Genomic DNA, 15,510 nt, shown 5'->3' with positions numbered 1-15,510 from the left:
TAACTCTTTTATAATGGAAATTCGCATTGAAAGTGAACTTTGGTTTGACTAGATTTTTCATTTTTTTTTCTATATATACAAGATATTCTTGAAAAAAGTTGGAATCGAATACAAAGTCTTAAATTTCAAATTTAACGATAATTATTGTTAACTACTTGAAGTACAACTCTTACATTTGTCACTCTCAATTTGAATATGAATTTGTTACCATCATTGGATTGTGTTCCCAATCCATACAAAGCCATCCCTTTCTTTATGTTTCTCAATATAACAATTTTCAGGGTTTGAGAGACACTTCCCAAATGCTACCATTGATTGCATTCCAGGTGTGGGAAAAATCAACCAGAAGAAACAGAAAAGCTTATCCCCATGTGGACAGTACTGATACGGTTAGGGGGTCTTTAAATAATTGCACATGTTCTGAGTTCACTGAATTTGAGACAATAAATAGATATGATCTCTCTGTATGCCCTGTCTGCTAAAGATTTCTCGAGTCTTGGACTCTGGAGCGGATAAAATCATAAAAATATCATAAAAATTCATTTCCCAAAAAAGTATCAGATAAATTCCACACCAACAAAAAAACAATCTCACTCAGACTGAGAGAGAGAGAAGAGCGAGTAAGAGCTGAAAGAAAAGAAAAACCACACAGTTGTACAAACAGAATACACAGCACACAGAGAGAGAGAGAGAGAGAGGGGATGGTTGGGTTCACGAGCTCTATCGTAACGCCTCTGCAATCAGTGTGCTAAAATACCCAGAAAAGAAAAAAGGAAAAAGCTTTTTTCTTTGGCCAAAAATCTGAGAAACCCCCCATTTCTGAGGTGGGTGAAGCTTCACGGGCTCGAACCCATCTCGGTCTTTTTCTTCACCCACCAGCTTTTCATCAATCCAGTGGTCCACGTCCTGCCACGTCATCTCCACAACCTCCTTCTCGGTTGATTTGATCACTGTTTTGGGCCATTTTGCTATTGTTTCTGTCTCTGTCTCTCTCTATAATGTAACGGAGGAAGAAAGCTCAGCTTGTGGAGGAACTTAATTAGGTTTTTTTCTTTTTTCTTTTTAAAGAGTGTTGGTATATATAGGGAGAGGGAGAGAGATGGATCGGTCTGTGCTCACAGTTGGGCCAGGCATGGACATGCCGATCATGCATGACAGCGATCGGTACGAGCTCGTTCGTGATATTGGGTCGGGAAATTTCGGGGTTGCCAGGCTTATGAGGGACAAGCAGACTGATGAGCTTGTTGCTGTGAAATATATAGAGAGAGGTGAGAAGGTTAGTGCCTGAATTTTACTCTTTTTTGTTCTTTTTTTCTTTTAGATGAGTTTTTGAGGTCTGACTGATGTTCTGTATGTGAGGGAATTCACTGTTTTCTTGACATTTTTTATTTTATTTTTATAGGTGAAGGTTGATGCGTTTTTTGTTTTATGCTCGATTAAAGTTTCCTTTTGTGATCGTTTCAAATTGATTTTGGTGGGTCATAAATTTTTTTTGTCTTTGTGTGTCTTTTGAATGGGAGTTTCCGGAAGTTGATTGTTTATTTGTTGCTTGAGGGTTAATAAGTTTCCTACTGAAGTGTCCAAAACAGAAACAGTTGTTTTTCTTGGATTTGAATTCTTAAATGCTCAGGATTTTGTTTGTAAAAAAGCTGGAACTTGACAATCTAATGGAGGATGAAGATAAACATCTGCCCTCTGCTAAACTTCTGAATAAACCAGAGAAAAGAAAGAAGCAATGAATTTGAACTGCAAATTTACCTTACATTGGCCCAGTAGTTCCCTTTGTTATGGATTGCAAATTTCTAAATGTTTGTTTTCTTCTATTTTCCCAGTTTTTTGGTCTGTAATCCCTTTTTGGAATGAATTTTTCTTCTCAGTTAGGTGCCGATGGATAAAATGAGAATCCGTGGATGTTTAAAGAATCCAGAATTAGCATGGGCTTTCTATTCTGTAACCATGTATATAGTAAAACCACTAATAGTATGTCTGAGAAAGAAACTTGTAAAAACCTATCGACTAAATTTGAGTTTTAACTCTGTAACTGACTTCGATCTGTAGCCGGAAGTAAGTATGCAACTGTGTCAGATAGAATTTGACCATGATAGAATTGATGACATTTGAGGACTGCCGACTAATGGTTTTCATTAGTAGATCACAAGCAGTAAGACTTTTCCTGGATGGGTTATGCTGGCATTCCTTTGTAAATTGTTAAATTATTAAAAAGACTTTTAACAATTTCATGTTATCTTCTTATTAAGTGTGTTGAAGTTAATCTTATTTTTTAGTGATGTAGGTAGGACAAGTCATCTGATTGGTCAAGATCTTTTTATCTATGCCAGATAAATTTCTATTGTCCTGTATGGCTTGTAATAGGCCTTGTTGTGCTTGGTAGTTCAATTCAAATACTCTCCTATCATTGTTGATTTACCTACTTCTATATTTTGTCTAACAGATAGATGAAAATGTACAAAGAGAAATTATAAACCACAGGTCATTGAGGCACCCAAACATTGTCCGATTCAAAGAGGTCTGTTAATTTCTGACATCTAATCACACTGATTAAATCCTCCTTGGGATTCAGTAATGTTACTATTGATTGCAGGTAATATTAACCCCTACTCATCTGGCTATTGTGATGGAGTATGCATCTGGAGGAGAGCTCTTTGAGCGGATATGCAATGCTGGGCGGTTCAGCGAGGATGAGGTTCTTATCCAATACATTAATTTTGTTTCTAATAGTGATTCCGACTAATTTCTAATGTACTTGTGTTGCAGGCACGCTTCTTTTTCCAACAACTTATATCAGGAGTCAGTTACTGTCATGCAATGGTGTGCTGACTAATCAGTCTATCTCTATTGTGATTCTTTTGATATCTACTAAATTTCTGACTGGATATATATTTTTGCATTTCATCATGAAGCAAGTGTGCCATCGGGACTTGAAGTTGGAGAACACATTGTTAGATGGAAGTCCAGCTCCTCGTTTAAAAATATGTGACTTTGGCTACTCAAAGGTACAGGACTCTCTCTCTCTCTCTCTCTCTCTCTCTGCACGTGCCCTTGCCTTCATTTTACGGAAGTCAGGTGCTAAATTATGACAGATCTCTGGTGGTTAAACTTAAAACAAAAATGTATCCAGAAAATCACTAGAAAAGTATGGTTCCTTGAATGCAATACATGTGTTTTCCTTTAACTGGTAGATACTTCATAGGAAGTTGTCTGCCCCTTGTACTTTTGTGATATTGGTGAAGTGTAAGCTAATTTTTCATTGCTAACCTGTGTGTGCTATTACCTTCTTTGTTTTTTTTTCTTTTCATATCCATCTAATTAGGCTCCGTCTCTTTTCTCAGTCCTCGGTGCTGCATTCACAACCAAAATCAACCGTTGGCACCCCTGCATATATTGCTCCTGAAGTGTTACTTAAGAAAGAATATGATGGCAAGGTAATAATGTTTTTCATCTGTACGAATCAATCTATTTAAAGTTGGAGAGGATAATTCTTTTAACTAACATGTTAAGTAATCTCGATTAATGGTATCTTATTATGTTTGTTGCACTTTTAGTTATTTCTCTATTCAATTCTTTATAAGTTCATCTGTCACTGTATTTGCATATATTTAACTTAGCTTAAGACTTTCTGGGAAAAAAAAAACTTATCTTACAACTTATAACTTGCAACTATACTCCCATTATCTTATAGTTATGAGTATGTAAAGCTGTCCTATTTCTATCTCAATTGTCACTAAATAATTTATGAGTAATCCAACCACCCTTAAATCAGTTCCAAATCTAGTAGGGCCGAAGTGCAGCTCGCAAGGTCAAAACAATTCCACCATGATATATAGAGTTCACTTCTGAGTTCCTCTGGCAGAAATTTAAAACACTGTGATCATGGGTAACTAGCTGCAACTGAAAGGATGAGCCAGAAAAGATTGTTGGATATTACCACAATACATAAATGTTGGGAGGCTTTACTTTTTTCTTCTTGCCTTATCCTTGTTTTTGGTACCTTACAAACTGTACTCTTGAGGGCTTTTGTGTTGACTGATGATAACCTGAGGCAAACGCAACTTCAGGAAAGCAAAAGTACACTAGTTAGATGCACATTCTAAAATATGGCAATTTGATTACTCACCACCCCTTAGAAAGAAAGGGTTGTTCCGAATCAATGTTCGATCTCCATTCCCTGCATATACATGATTTAATGCTGTGTACTTCTTCATGATGGATAAAGGTTATTCTTTCCTCTGCTTTCACATAAATTGAATACGTCATGTTAATAGTTCTCCACTTTGGTATGCCTTTCAGATTGCAGATGTCTGGTCTTGTGGGGTGACCTTATATGTCATGTTGGTGGGTGCATACCCATTTGAGGATCCTGGGGAGCCTAAAAACTTCCGCAAGACAATACATGTAATTTTTTGCACCATATTCAATACTGAAACAGGGAAGCTATGACACTTAACTAAAATGAAAGATTATTTCTTTTTTTTTTGCAGCGTATAACAAATGTCCAGTACTCGATTCCTGACTATGTTCACATATCTCCAGAGTGCCGCCATCTAATCTCAAGGATTTTTGTTGCGGAACCAGAGAAGGTGGGTGATATTCTTTGTATTATACGTGTGCACCTATACCAGTATCTTATTCCACCTTGATCCATGTCCTATTTGCTTATTGCTGGATTCTAGTACATGAATTTATTAGGATCTTGCATTTACTTATTCTTCTCATTCTCTTCCTATGTATGTGGCATCCCTGAACCTGATTTCACAAAATGCAAAGAGAATAGGCTGCATTTTGTGAAAGAAACCAGGAATACAGCCTATTCTCTTTCCTGGTTTGCAGCCTACTCTCTTTCCTGCATATAGAAATATGCTTTGCAAGTTGTTTCTTTCATTGGCTTGCTCCCCATATCTGATTAGGGTTCAAAGGACAGAAAGAGCAATGTTATAATTTGAGTTCCATTGAATATTTTTCTGTGCGACAGAGGATAACCATTCCTGAGATTAGGAACCATGAGTGGTTTTTGAAGAACCTTCCAGCAGATCTCATGGTTGAAAACACCACAAACAGCCAGTTTGAAGAGCCTGATCAACCCATGCAAAGCATTGATGAGATCATGCAGATAATTGCTGAGGCTACAATACCTGCGGCTGGGACGAACAGCCTCAACCAGTATCTTGCTGGCAGCCTGGACATTGATAACATGGAGGAGGATCTGGAGTCTGATCCCGACATCGACATTGACAGCAGCGGAGAGATAGTTTATGCAATATAGTTGGCAGAATGCCTGGTCATGGTGCGGATGACGTGCAAGCAGGAATTTAGAAGACCTGCTTATGAAACTAATTATTATCTTCAGTCACAAGTCCGCCGTTGTGAAATTGGAGCAAGGGTTTTTAGCCTTTCCTGGCAATGGAGGGTTCAGTGCCTGAAAGTTCCTGGCAATGGAGTCCATCCTCCGCCTGTGTTTCTTTTTTTTCTCCTTTTTCTAGTGGCAGCTTCTGTTCATTTGTTTTTGCCACTAATTACTAGTGGCATTTATCTACTGTTATGTACTTGTCGCAAGTAATGTAACAGATGGTTTGCTGAAAATTGTATCAGTGCTCATTCTCCAGAAAGTTCCCCACTTCTCTCTCTATGTCTCTCTCTCAACAAAACATGTTTTTGAAAGAATTGTAGGAAATATAAGCCGGGTTTTGTCATTTAATGGTCAAAGGAAAGAAGAAAAAAACCTTATGTAATTGTTAACGCCTGTAGGATGTGGATCAACCCGATGTTAATGTGAATTTAGACATTATTGTGTTTCTAATTCGACAGGATTGTACTTAAATTTCCAAATCGAAAAAAAAGGTTTCGGGTTAAGCAGTGATTAGCCTTTCCAAGCCACCCGATTTGTATCCATAATTACAAAAAACGCAAAATCACATGATATGTAACTTCGGATAATAGAGGTTTTACAAGGAACCCACGTTTTTTAATTTCAAACTTTCAGAAGTTCTTGGACCTTCTGAAAAGTAATTACAAAATTTTAAATCTTATTTAAAGGTAAGCAAAATAACAAGGATGTGCATTTGTGCGTAGAAGCAGGACCAGTCTTTCCAAAGCAAAGCACTTAAACAGTACCGTATGTCTCAGCTTACAAAATCTTCAAAAGTGGGCATCCCATCTTTGTGCATCAACCATTGATGTATTTGTAGCAAATTTTTTACTGCAAACATATTGTCAAACAACAAAATTACCTTCATAGCTCATCTGGCGCCATTCAGTTAAAATATTTCATGGACCTCCGGACTACAAATGTTATGAAGTTAAACAAACATAAAAACAAGATAACTCATGGACTAGCTGTTGACTGCTAATCATCACATATGAACATAATAAACGGGTGTCTAACAAGATATTCCTACATATTACGGCTAGAAATATAATGCTTTGCAACCACACAGATGGTATGTGAGAGCAATATGAAAAATCATTCCAAAAATGAAAAAAGATAACAGAAAGGAAATAAGTAAGAGAGGACATCCTTAACCAGCTAAAATATCAGCTTTCAGAACCAACAGTTTCCGCTGCAGAGGCTGAGCGGTCTTCCTCCGAATTCCTCTCACCAGTTTTTTCAGCTGCATAACCTGATGGATCCGCATATCCATTGGTCGGTGGCTGTGACTGGTGTTGTGGCTGATGCTGTGACTCTCCATTGACAGGAGGATTCACTGCTTCGCCATAATGGGAAGGGTCTGGCTGAGGATACCCACCTTGTCCATATACTGCTGACTGAGATGCTGCAGAAGGGTCTTCGACTGCCTGCTGCCCTCCATAACTTGTTTGGTAATAGCCCGTTTGAGTATGTGGTTGCCAGTACCCAGCCTGAGAGTTGGCCGGTGGCTGGCTGTATGGAACTGGATAAGCAGCCGATGGCTGAGTACTTTGAGAGGAAGCGCTTCCATCTACACTGGATGGCACTGCAGGTGGCCCATATCCTGAAGTTGCATATTGTTGCTGCTGATCAGACCCTGGAGCTTGACTAGAGATGTTTTGTCCATAACTTGGTGGCTGCTGAGCATAACCCTGATCATAACCATGGCTGGCGACGGGGGGTGTCTGGTTATAGTTGTAGCTAGGATTTGGGGGAGCTGACCCCATCGGAGGTTGTTGTCCATAGTAATTATATGCACTGCTCTCTTGAGGTGGTTGAGAGCTGGGTACTTGGTTTGACTGATCCCAACCTGCTCCCTGGGTAGGATAGTTACCATAGTACGAGGCAGGAGGTGCATAGCTTCCTGGTTGTGTGTACCCATAATGAGGCTGCTGTTGCTGAATTGGAGCTTGTCCTGGTGGGGCCCAATTACCAGGAGGGGCGTAAGACTGCTGCATATAGCTATTGGTTCCAGAGGTATTTACTAAACGCTTCTGCAGAAGTGAAACCAAGGACAGAATATATAGAACTAACCAAGAAGCAACAATCCAGTAATTCAGAGGAATAATATGATGAGAAGGGTAATGGGAACTGAATGTTTCAATTGCCAATTATGTCTGCATTTGGACAGATCAGTACAAGAAGAATTTAACCAGAAACTGAGTTCAAATTTAGGCCAAAATTTCTGACATTCAATAAAAATTATAAGAAAAAATTAGAGTAAATGGAGGTAGAGTACAAAGTGATGAAAAGAGGACCAGTGCTCCAACCTTAGCTATCAGAACAATTTTAAAGAAAACTATACACCACATCAAGGAAGAAAACCAGTCCTAAAAACCCTATTCCAGTCCCTAAAAAGAAAACTTCTGAATAATCCTTATAAAATAGTTGCACTTGAAACCAATAATGAAGCAAAATATAACGTTCTCTTTCTTGCTCACTGTCTCTCTCCCTCTCCCTCTTTGACAAGTTGCTCGATGGTCATTGTATAGGATTACAATTGATAAAGAATGACCATCAAGCAACTTGTCAAAGAAAGACTTGGAAGAAAATCTGATAATGCTAACCCGAACAAGATTTTGTTCATCAGATTAAAAGGTCAACTGTTGTAAGTAGAAAGCAATGCTAATCCTTTATCATAAGATCATACTTTTTTTTTTAAATTGAACTTTTAGGAAGAAGATAAAAAAAGGTTGAATGCAAAAACAGGTGACCAACAAACCACTGATGACTCACCCCACTGATTACTTCGTTGACCAATTCCTTGGCTGCCTCAATTTGTTCTGTCACTCCATTTATGTATACTGATCTCTCAGCTGACATATCACCAGGAGGAAGGTGCAGTGGTACAACCTGAACCAAAATAATGTATTAAATATAATGGAGATAAGATGTAGGAACACACAAGACAAATGGCATGCAAGACTTGTTCCATGTGGTGAGGCAATTGTCATTCCATAAAAATGCCTAGCTATCAATTTTATTTCAGGAACATAATCTCAAATATGACACAGAAAAGGTTTGAGTCCTCGACAGCTTTAGAATAAAAAATAGTAGATAAACATTTAAACCTAAAAAGAAAAAAAGCAATGCTCTAAATAACAGACTGATCATTGAACCAAAAAGTGGAAGAGGGTCAAAGTTTAAAGGTTAAACCACATACTATGTTGCTATACTAACATAACAATTATATTTTTCATATAAAGTTATATGATAAAAATTTAAGAAGTTACATACCATGTAATTTTAACAACTCAAAATTTTGAAAAGAATATGTTATTTTGCTAAAATTAGTTCCAATATTTTGTATTTCTTATTGAGCATAAAATATCATTACGTAAACATAACATCCACATTTTTATAATGCACACTTCATGTTCATTAGGTTAAATTATTTATTTTTTAAAGCACTTATATATAAAGGATAAACATATTTCTTACTACGGTTTTCATGCTTTTTTTAATCGGACCTAGGTTTAGTTTTCCGAATAATAAATACAGTGTTTTCCAGGATTGGTTCAAATAAAAAGGTTACTATAACAAGAGAAGTGAGTACTATAGTAATTTTTTTTTTCGCTTTTTTAAAAAAAGGAGAAAAGTACTATAGTAATCTAATGGATGCAAACCCAACACAATGGCCATTTCTGCCCCCATACTAAAGTTATACAATATTAATTTCCAATCCTCTTCATGCCGAAAAACTAAATGCTCTGAAACCATCAAACCAATCAAGTTGACTTTAAGGCAGTAAGATTGCAAATATGAACCAAGTGCCATAATTGTATTTTACTATTTTGACAAGGTTGTTATAATTTCTATTTGAAAATACATGTGACCAACCAATGGAATTATGAGATAGTATAAGTTCCCATGATTACTTTTGCCCTCCTTAAAATACACACCTGAATACGAGCTCCTGACTTGCTTTGCATATTCCTGATAGTCTCACCTCCCTTGCCAATAATTAAAGCAACCTATGACAATAATGAGTGCAAGCATGACACTGTTACATTAGCATTAGCTTCATCTAAAAAGAAAAATATCCAACAGATCTACCTTATTATTGGGAACTTTCATGACAAACTGTTCTGTTCCAGGTTGGATTGAGTTGAATCCCTGATTTGTAGAGGGAGGAGCAGAGCCCCCTGCATCTGCCTGTACAACAAAAATATTTTTAGAGAGAATGGTACTTTTTGAATCATGAAACAGCAAGAACATCAATGCACAAACCAATATAAACATAGCTTTCACCTCTGCTATGACATCACTGATAAGTTGTTCTGCCCTACTGATCTGTTCAAACGTACCCGTCAAGTCCACATCCCTAGTTAGAGAACTAAGATCAGCTTCTGAATCCCTGGTTATCTGGATTTTGGCCCCTGACTGAAGTTGCAGCTGTTTTATTGTTTCTCCTCCTTTTCCAATAATTACCCCAACCTGAAAGACGTAATTACCGAAACAAATCCAATTTCATCAGCATTATGCCATGAAAAAAGTCCGAGGAGCAGCAAGAAACCAACAAAGTACCTTCCCGTTTGGTATAGTTATTTTCTTGCTTGTGCCTGGAGAACCATAAGACTGGCCTGATTGCGCGGTAAAAGAAACTGAACCAACTTTTTAGTTAGAAAACGAAGGTCTCATGCAGTTCTAAAAATGGGGATGCTTGTATGAAAATATAACACCACACTCCTAAAACAATGGGAGAGGATCTTGGATTCAAACATGCAGACGCACTACAAGAAATAGCCCTAATCTTTATATTTAACTACTGTATGACATCCACGCAACAGGCTCTCTTTTTCCTTAAAAAAAAAAACAAACAAAAAAGAGGACATTGAGCACTCGTGGGAACTGATACCCATGATTGAGCACCAGATGCTCCACAAAAGCTCAAACAGTCCAAGGGGTGGAGTAGTTCATTACTTAATCCCAAGTGCTCACTATCACCTAAATTCCCTAAACCTAAAGTCAGGTTTAACGACCAAAGAGCTAGACTGAAAGTAGAACTCTTTTTTTTTTTTTCCATTCACACACAATCCAAAATCTCCACATATCTTGCGCTATAGTTAACAATTATTTCCCCTTTTTTTAATTTTCAATTAATAGTAGAGGCGAATAGTAATAAATTAACAAAACTAGAAGACTAAAACCCTAGAAAGAGCAAAGCATTGGAAGAATGAAGGAGTACCAGGGTAGGGAGGAGGGTTGAAGACGGGGCTAGGCTGGAAAGGCTCCTCTTCGAGTCGAGGGCGCTTTGACTCGGCGTCGCTGACGAGTCGGGCGGCGATTTCCTGAGCTTTCTGCTTGGCCAGTTCGATGCTGAAACTGCTGTCTTCCAGCTTTCGCTTTGCACTGTCGCCGGTGGCGGTGGCTTCTTGGTGTTGGTCTTGGTCTTCTTTCATGGTGCAATCGCTCTCTGACTCGGTGAGTGACTCGCAGACCAATTGGGGAGGGGGAGAGAGAGAGAGAGAGAGAGAGTGAGACAGAAAAGGTTATGAGGGAAGCGAAAGGAGGAAAAGTCTTGGCATAACAGATTACATAGGGCTCTGATTGAAAATATGAAATCAGTCCAGACGACGTCGTTTCTAGACTAAATTGTTGAATATTTTTTTTGGGCCAGAAAAGTTAAAGATCAAGTCTTGCTTGCTTCCCATTTGAGCAATTTATTTTAGGCAAAATATTAATTAAATACAACGCTTTTATTTTTATTTATTTATTTATTTATTTTTGCAGCTTAATAGTGGATGGATGCCATGCTCTCATTGAATTAGGCATGAAAGTGAACTAATTTCAGCTATAAATATTCTGATCTACTTCTCAAAATTCAACCAAGAAAACATGTCCTTGCCGATAGACATCGCATTTAGCTTACAAAGAATTCCCGAAGATCAAATATCTCAAATTGACAACTTGAAAGACCAAGAATTCCTCTAGTCATCGGTCTCATACCATTTATCTGTTGGTAGCCCAAGCAGAAGAATACTTGAGTGGATTCAATCAGAACAGAGAGCTTCAACAATTTACAGATGAAGTGTCAACACTTCTTTGAGATGGTGCGATGCCGGCTGCGTAATAAAGATCCTAGAGTGCTATATCCTAACAACAAGAATATTCTGATACTTGCAAAGTCTCCCTCTCCCACAACAAAGAAAAGAAACATAAAGAGCAAAAAAGGCTGTCCAATTAGGCAAACGAGTGTAGCAGTTATCAAGCCACCAAAGGCATCTTCAGAACCACCCCTTGAGCTCCCAATTGATGCCACTTACCTTGAGTAATTTCTCAATCAATGGCATTGATCACCTCACTGGATAAAATTTCACCTCATTGATCACCTATATCAAAAGGGAGAGTTAAAATTATTTGATGAAGCCCTAAATCTTACTACTTAGAAGGTTCAAGTAAACAGAAGCATACAGGTCTGTGACATGAAAAACTTACGGACCAAAGGGAGACATGGATTTATTACATGAAGAGCTCATCTTATTAACTAAATGAAAACCGAAAGCCTCAGGGAAACAAGGGGGATGCATGTATAATACCTACTCTAAAGTGGTAGGGCACAGGCTACGATGAACAGCGTAAAACTTAACAAAGAAAACCTGAAAAAGTTAACAAATACCTGGTGCGGGTTTGGATGCAAGAATTAGAGCTTATTTGGTTCAACTTCGGATTGACTGCCACTTTCAGAATTTTGTGACGGTGCCATTCTCAATACCCTTTGGGGTCTTCTATACCACAAAAATGCAAACCATAAGGTCCTTAACAACCCCCCATTAGCCAAGTGTGGGATTAAAATTCTCCCCCAGAATGGGTAATATGGACCTGGCAATTTGAGCAGTGTGAAGAAGATTGCCATGCCAATCAGATGCCAGGGAACTTCTGCATCCTGACAATTAAAACCAGACAATAAGCTTCAATGGTAAATAACTGAGTTTAATTTTCATTTCTTCACTTATGCAAGAACTGTTCCCATAGAATGAACTCACAAAAAGATTTAGGACACTCTAAGATACACTGAAAATGAGAAATTCAAATCAGGGAGTGCAGCAATTCTAAAGGACGGAATACAAATAGACAGAAAACAAAAACAAAAGGCAAATGGAGAAAAGTATGTTGCAGTCATCAATTATTTCATAATATTGTCTTTAAATATAAAAAAATTATAACGACATTTTGAGCAAGATAATAGCAAACAAAGAAGAACCAGATTCCTGAAGAAACCCACCCCCAACTCTGTACTTGTTTAAATCTTTCTGCCACAAGTAAGGGGTTTGAGCAAAATAATTTACCTTAAGAAGTGGGGAAGCATCCAAGGCTGCCAGTTTTAAGACTTCCGCAATAGCCATTCCAATGAGGACTGGAATAGGAACTAAAAACAACTTCTTCGCATGTGCACAGTATGACATTTCACTAAGGGAGGAAACGGCCAACAAAGGTACAGATAAGTATTTGACAACTGCTAGTATAAGGTCAAAGATGAGTTGAATAAAGTTTTGCACGGCCCTTTTCCAAGGGAAGATCTTGACTGGCTGTGGAGAGCTTTCCCACAATTTTCTTGCTTTATTAATCAGGTGATCGAATTTCATCTTCCCAGGTTCATCCGACTGTCCTGCAGTCATATTTATCGCACACGAGATATAGTGCTGAGAATTCTGACGCAACCCAGAAAGCTTAACACTCTGACCAAAGGCATGCAGTTTACTACACTGTGCCAAACCCTTCAACAACAAAATGAAAGTTGTTAACTGAGGAAGCTACTCAACCCAATTGAACAAAAGCTACATGCCAACTAGTTTAATATTCATGGGGAAAGTTACTCACTAAAACATAACATTGCCAAAGTCAGCGGTTCCGAATTCAGATAAATTAGATGATGTGAGGTTCTAAATTTATTTCCACAGAAAAAATAAAACGTGATCATTTAAATCACAATATGATTGTGCTGACAATTCTAGACCCATTTTATGCATTTGTTTTGCCCATCAACCAAACATATCAGCACACAATAAAAAGTTGAAAGCACATATAAATTTCTACCACAAATGAACATAAGATTGAAAACAATTCCAGAAACACGTTTCCTAACATTCAAAATCAAGAAAATTTAATCTTCACACAATAAGATTCAAGAATGCCCATTTCAATTATGTTCTAAGAAGATTCCCATATATATTATCATAATTTTTAAAAATAAAAATATATATAAATTAGAAGCTCACCTTGGGCCCAAGAACAGAAGGAGGAGCATGAGCCCGAAGGTTGATTTTAGCGGAGGCTTGGAGGTTGGGGGAGGCAGATAACAAGTGAGAAGGATAAAGAGTTGCCATTGCTTACAATGCTCGAGCCCTTTTCCAGTAAAATTGAAAATAAAATAAAAAATTAGGTGATGATTTCTTTGAGTCGAAACGCCATGGCTGGATTTGTTGGAGGATAAGATACTGAAGGAACTCTTCGATGTCGGAGAGTCGCAGACGGTATTTTCGGTGTGGGAAATTGAGAATGAGGGAGAGGAGGGTTTAAGGGATGGAGCTGGGATCCGCTACTGCCGCCATATTGTAAGCGTACCTTCGTGGCCGCCAGTTAATGGGCCGTCCATAAATTTTTTCTTAGATAAATTACTCAAATGGTCCTTAAATTTATACTCGATTTACATTTTAGTCCCTCAATTTAAATTATTTGTTTCAATGGTCCATCAACTCTATATTATTCGCTCCATTGGTCCTACCGTTACATTCTGTCAATATTTTCGTTAAATATAAGGGCAAATTGGTCATTATGTATCCTAAAATTAGGTTAAATCTAACAGAAAATTAGACGGTAGGACCACTGGAGTGAATAATATAGAGTTGATGGACCATTTGAAAGAATAATTTAGTTGAGGGACCAAAATGTAAATCAGGTATAAGTTTGAGGACCATTTGAGTAATTTATCCTTTTTTTTTTTTTTTTGGTTTGAGAAACACATTTTATAAAAATAAGGGTTATTCGTAGAAATGGTCCCACAACTACACTCGAAGTTACATTTTGGTCACTCAACTCAAATATTAGTTGCAAAGGTCACTTAATTGGGTGTTGTGTTGCACCATTAGTCTCTATCGTCAAGTCTGTGACTTTTTCTGTTTAAAATGATGACGTGACAAACATCTCTTAGATTATTGATGGGCAAATGTGACTCTTCAGTTAGGATTATTTGTAGCAATGATCCCTCAACTATATTCGGAGTTACATTTTGGTCACTCAACTCCAAAAATAATTACAGAGGTCACTCAATTAGGTGTTGTATTGTACCATTAGTCCTTATCGTTAGATAGACTTGACAGTAGGGACTAATGGGGCAACACAACACCCAATTGAGTGACCTTTGCAACTAATATTTGAGTTGAGTGACCAAAATGTGACTCTGAGTATAGTTAAGGGATCGTTGTTATAAATAACCTTAAAAATAAATACATAGTTCAAGTTTCAACCGAGAGAAAATGAAGAATTATATATAAGTGAAGCATTATTGAATAATTTAAATTAAGAGATATTTAGTGATACACCTATTCTTAGCACTAATATTATAGATAAATCATACACCATTGAATTTCTATAAACAAACCCAAAAAAAACTCAAAAATTGACAGCTGGCCTTATTGAATTTAATATTAATTATTAAATTACTTTGATATCCTATTGAGTGTTTTGAGTATTTTTATGAGATTTTGGGGTTGGGCTTGTTTTAAGAAATTGATGGCAGTTTTGTAATTTATAAGAAGTTAAAAGCCTCTTTGTTATGTTGTAAATGAGTTTTGTGTGTATTTATAAAGTCCATTTCATATAGGGTATTTTTATAATTTGGACTCCTATATTAGGTATAATAGTGATCTAAATTAAATAGAGCTCTCGTTACCGATAAGCTTCTTACACCTTGTCCTTCATATCATTACGCTTGTACACTAATTTTAAAAACATAACTTTGGTTGTATGGATCATTAGCGATTTGAGCTACAAATTATATATCATTAAATCGTACATTCGAACGAACGGAAGTATGATGAGTTATACTTTTTGCACTATTCTCGCATCACGATGGCACAATTTATGCC

General features: G+C 37.3%; 3 protein-coding genes across 5 annotated transcripts; 1 reads left to right on the top strand and 2 right to left on the bottom strand.

Annotated features, from left to right (window-relative positions):
* LOC109950688 (serine/threonine-protein kinase SRK2E) lies at positions 413-5,644 on the top strand. Of its 3 annotated transcripts, none has more exons than XM_020570564.1 (9): positions 413-1,276; positions 2,453-2,527; positions 2,603-2,704; positions 2,776-2,829; positions 2,922-3,014; positions 3,351-3,443; positions 4,309-4,413; positions 4,500-4,598; positions 4,991-5,644. In XM_020570564.1, exons 1-9 carry the CDS (start codon positions 1,100-1,102, stop codon positions 5,279-5,281), a joined length of 1,089 nt encoding a protein of 362 aa, XP_020426153.1. In that variant the 5' UTR covers positions 413-1,099; the 3' UTR covers positions 5,282-5,644. The 3 variants fall into 3 exon arrangements, with proteins under 3 accessions (XP_020426153.1, XP_020426154.1, XP_020426155.1); XM_020570565.1 differs by having other exon boundaries at positions 1,176-1,268; XM_020570566.1 differs by lacking the exon at positions 413-1,276 and adding an exon at positions 2,286-2,357.
* Positions 6,226-10,944, bottom strand: LOC18768027 (far upstream element-binding protein 1). Its single transcript, XM_020570563.1, has 7 exons — positions 10,611-10,944; positions 9,950-10,026; positions 9,674-9,859; positions 9,479-9,577; positions 9,325-9,396; positions 8,159-8,275; positions 6,226-7,416 (listed from the first exon to the last, which is right to left on the bottom strand). The coding sequence occupies exons 1-7, from the start codon at positions 10,822-10,824 to the stop codon at positions 6,550-6,552; spliced, it is 1,632 nt and encodes a 543-aa protein (XP_020426152.1). The 5' UTR covers positions 10,825-10,944; the 3' UTR covers positions 6,226-6,549.
* Positions 11,203-13,969, bottom strand: LOC18768570. Its single transcript, XM_020570567.1, has 4 exons — positions 13,642-13,969; positions 12,712-13,140; positions 12,042-12,308; positions 11,203-11,754 (listed from the first exon to the last, which is right to left on the bottom strand). Exons 1-3 carry the CDS (start codon positions 13,747-13,749, stop codon positions 12,066-12,068), a joined length of 780 nt encoding a protein of 259 aa, XP_020426156.1. The 5' UTR covers positions 13,750-13,969; the 3' UTR covers positions 11,203-11,754; positions 12,042-12,065.

This window comes from Prunus persica, chromosome G8 (assembly GCF_000346465.2).
Source record: "Prunus persica cultivar Lovell chromosome G8, Prunus_persica_NCBIv2, whole genome shotgun sequence".
Lineage (NCBI taxonomy): Eukaryota > Viridiplantae > Streptophyta > Magnoliopsida > Rosales > Rosaceae > Prunus > Prunus persica.
Note: the sequence above shows the minus strand (reverse complement) of the source record. Positions and strands in the feature narration are given on the sequence as shown.